At 48.4% G+C, this 3,750-nt stretch overlaps 1 protein-coding gene across 1 annotated transcript; it reads left to right on the forward strand.

Moving 5' to 3' along the window:
- The first annotated feature begins 1,882 nt into the window (after nucleotides 1-1,882).
- LOC121434475 (60S ribosomal protein L37-like) lies at nucleotides 1,883-2,179 on the forward strand. The gene has a single exon (XM_041633477.1). It carries the CDS (start codon nucleotides 1,883-1,885, stop codon nucleotides 2,177-2,179), a length of 297 nt encoding a protein of 98 aa, XP_041489411.1.
- The last annotated feature ends 1,571 nt before the right edge of the window (nucleotides 2,180-3,750 follow it).

Genomic DNA, 3,750 nt, shown 5'->3' on the forward strand with positions numbered 1-3,750 from the left:
TGTGCTTTCTGGAGGCCCATTTGCAGATACGAAACATTCTGAGCAGCGCCTTAACAGTGTCTTATAGCATGGCTCTCTCGGCAAAGCTCGCGGAGCTTGGTCTGAACTTCCCCCACTACTCTCAATGCAAAGCCTCGGACTGATCACCTCATCTATAAGTTTGCTCAAAACACACCAGCTTCTAGTGTCCCCGGGAGGCATAAGTCAATTAATAGTGGGTAACTGACCTGAGACTTGTGGGTCCTTAGTGCTCAGTGAATATCTGCAATTCCTTGTTTCTGGTTGACGTTCTCCTTCGTGACTAAAGGGGTTCAGGCCCCACTGAGAACACTGACATAATACAAAGACCCACACTGAGTCAGGTGACCATGGTTCCCCAGGCTGCTCTGGGGAGGTCATTCTATTCTCTGGCCTCTGCTTCCTCTTTCCAGAGGAACATTGGAATTCACCATGGAACTGACACTCACACTTGTGCTATACACGGGCTGAGATACCTGGCTGCAGCTTCAATTCCACATGCCATTTCAGCACAGCTGCTTGCCATGGAAGAGAGGATGCCGTGATCCCCTTTGCTAGTGGCCGAGGGGTGTGTGGTGTACTGCCTGGTCAGCAAGACACACAGAAGGGATATCTTATGTAAGAGTCTATGAGGGGGCCGGATTGATGGCTCAGCAGTTAAGAGCAATGTCTGCTCTTCCAAAGGTCCTGAGTGCCATTCCCGGCAACCACATGGTGGCTCACAACCATCTGTAGTGAGATCTGGTGCCCTCTTCTGGTCTACGACATCCATGCAGGCAGAACATCGTATACCTACCTAACAAGTAAATAAATCTTTTTAAAAAAGAGTCTGACATAGCAACAAAATCAAGAGTGATGAGCCAGCATTCCCTAGAGAATGTTCTAGGCACCAGTGGTCTTGCCAGCAAGCACTGGACACATCGCATTGGTGCTTTTGGCAAAGATTTTAAATGTCCACCTCCAAAAAGAGGAAACACAATTTTTGACTAAACCTCAGACTTCCTTAGCATATTTCACCAGAGAACATCCTTCCCTCTGGCAGCATTCATTACCATTTCGCAACCCCAAGGAAACGCAGAGCACATGAGGGAATAGGACTAGAAGATTCCAGAAGCTCAAACAGAAATTCTGAAGTATTTCTTACCTTGGCTATGCGCAGAGGTGCTTCTTAAACTTACGTATGGGTATTCTAACGCGAAGCCATTTTTAAGGCCACACCACCTACTGTTCTCAGGACAATCACACATGCAAGCATGGAACACCTGTTGACCAAAGGTACCCCACTTCCCCACACTGTTCCAGACAAGAAGAGCCCTACAAATGCATAGCTCCTGGATGAAAAGACTTGATTACCTGAAAAGAAGTCAGACATCTGAACATACAAGAGTAAAACAATGTCTGTGAGGCAAAGAGCACTCTGTGGGCTTTGTGGGGTGGCATACAGGGAAGCCTCCTGTGAAAGGATTCTAAGAAGCAACCAGAAAGAGGAAATCTACAGGGCTGTAAGGAAGCTCCCTCTAGTCACATGGAGAAGTGTGTATGGGAAGAGCTGGCCAGCAAGCCTGCTGCCCCGGCTGTTCCAGTCCAATCCTCAGCCACAGAGCAGGTTCCTTCTTGGCTAACTCTGTCCTAATGAACACGGAATGGGAAAAATCAAGGAGTCAGCTGACCACCAGGACCCTGCCAGTCCAACCCCTGCAGAGATGGCCAGGCAGCTCTAGTCACTCAAATGGTCCTCCTTGAGGCTCAGTCATGGTGAACCAGACGCTTCGTTCCCAACGCAGGCCTGTATCGGCCAGGGTTAGATTCAAACCTCTGCTGTAAAACCAAGCAAAGGCTCTTTGGCCTCGGTGACAGAAGCAAGATGACGAAAGGAACGTCATCCTTCGGAAAGTGTTGCAACAAGATGCACACGTTGTGCCGCCGCTGTGGCTCTAAGGCCTACCACCTTCAGAAGTCTACCTGTGGCAAATGCAGCTACCCTGCCAAGCGCAAGAGAAAGTATAACTGGAGTGCCAAGGCTAAGAGACTACTTAGCCTTACCAGGACTGGGCAGATGAGTCACCTAAAAATTGTCTACCGAAGATTCAGACATGGATTCCGTGAAGGGTCAACACCTAAACCCAAGAGGGCAGCTGTTGCAGCATCCAGTTCATCTTGAGGAGTTCAATCTGTCATAAAATAAATGTTCTGGTTTCCAAAATTAAAAAAAAAAAACAAAAACAAAACAAGCAAAGCCTCCTTTCTGGAGAAGTATTCCTCTCAGGCAAAGCACAGCCTGGGATTTACCTTCTGCACCAGACATAACTTAGAATCCAGAGAGGCCTTGGGAAAGGGGTCTTTCTTCTGCTGGAAGATGGGAGCTCAGGAGGGGAGAGAAGGAGTGAGCATCCTTATTGGGCCACTGTATCCTCCTGAGCTTTGTTCTGTGTTCGCACCTGTTTCCAGACCCTGGCTCTGAGTCATTCAGTCTCTGTAACGGGGCACTACAAGGCCGAGGGAGGTAACCTTCGAACTGTCCATCAAGTCTAGAAGGAGCTTTGATCCTCATCTAAATTTTCTTCTGGATTGTACAGTGTCTCCAGGGTTTATGCAGCAATCCTAACCCCCATGGCTTATGTGCAGTTTGGGTCATTGTATTAGTTTAGGGGAGGAGTTGGGTGGATCCTTGATCCAGTGTTACTGATGTTCTTCTCAAAAGCGGGCATCTGGATGTGACGGGAAGACCGCCACATTCACATTAGTTCTGTTGCAACAAGCCAGGATGTTACCAGAAGCCTGAAGAGAGGCCAGGTAGACATCCTTCCCTAACCGTCAGAGAGAGCTTGGCCTGACATACACCTTGATCTCAGACCTCGAGCCTCCAGACCCATGAGAGTGCACATGTCCCTTGCTGCAGCATCCCAGGCCCAGGCATCAACGTATGCTTGCCCCTCCAGAGAATCTATTCCAGGAAGCTTAGGCAGAAACTATCAGGTCATGCTCCTCTTGTATCCAAGACACCTACTCAGGGCCAAGCCAGACAGTTTCTCCTGTGCCTGGGGCTTCCTGCGGGAGAAACGCCCACCCCCATTCCCCACCCATATACTGAAGTCCTTAGCACCAGTGCTTCGGAAAGTGGCTGTGCTTACTGACATATCAGTTAACTTTCTTGTTCTGCAACAGAATACTTTGCTCATGAAACTGAAATGTGAATAGTACCAGACCGGGCCCAGTTCATTCCTGGTATCATGCGTCCCAAAGGTGGGTTTCAGCACATACACAATTTTTTTGTAGACATCTATGACCCCTACACACACACACATACACACACACACACACACACACACACACACACACCTGCCTCCTTGCATTTGGGTATAACTTACTCAACAAGTCTGAACATCTGCAAGCAATGCCAAGGGTTCCAACTTGTGCAATGGCAGCCACTTGGGTGTTTGACCCAAGTAGACCCAATAAATCTCTTTACTTAAATATTTTTAATGAAGACACAGAAAAAAGAGATCATGGAAAAGATAGCTGAGATGGAGTGAGACCCACCCCTGTTAGACACACACACAGAGACACACAGAGCTGTGTACGTGGATCCCCAAACCCATTCACACACACATACAGGTACACACACACACACACACACACACCTGTATACGTGGGATCCCCACACCCATTCACACACACACACACACACACACAACTGTGTACATGGGATCCCCACACCCATTCACACACACA

This window comes from Microtus oregoni, unplaced genomic scaffold, assembly GCF_018167655.1.
Source record: "Microtus oregoni isolate MIOR12 unplaced genomic scaffold, Mior012 000043F_ref0000047, whole genome shotgun sequence".
Lineage (NCBI taxonomy): Eukaryota > Metazoa > Chordata > Mammalia > Rodentia > Cricetidae > Microtus > Microtus oregoni.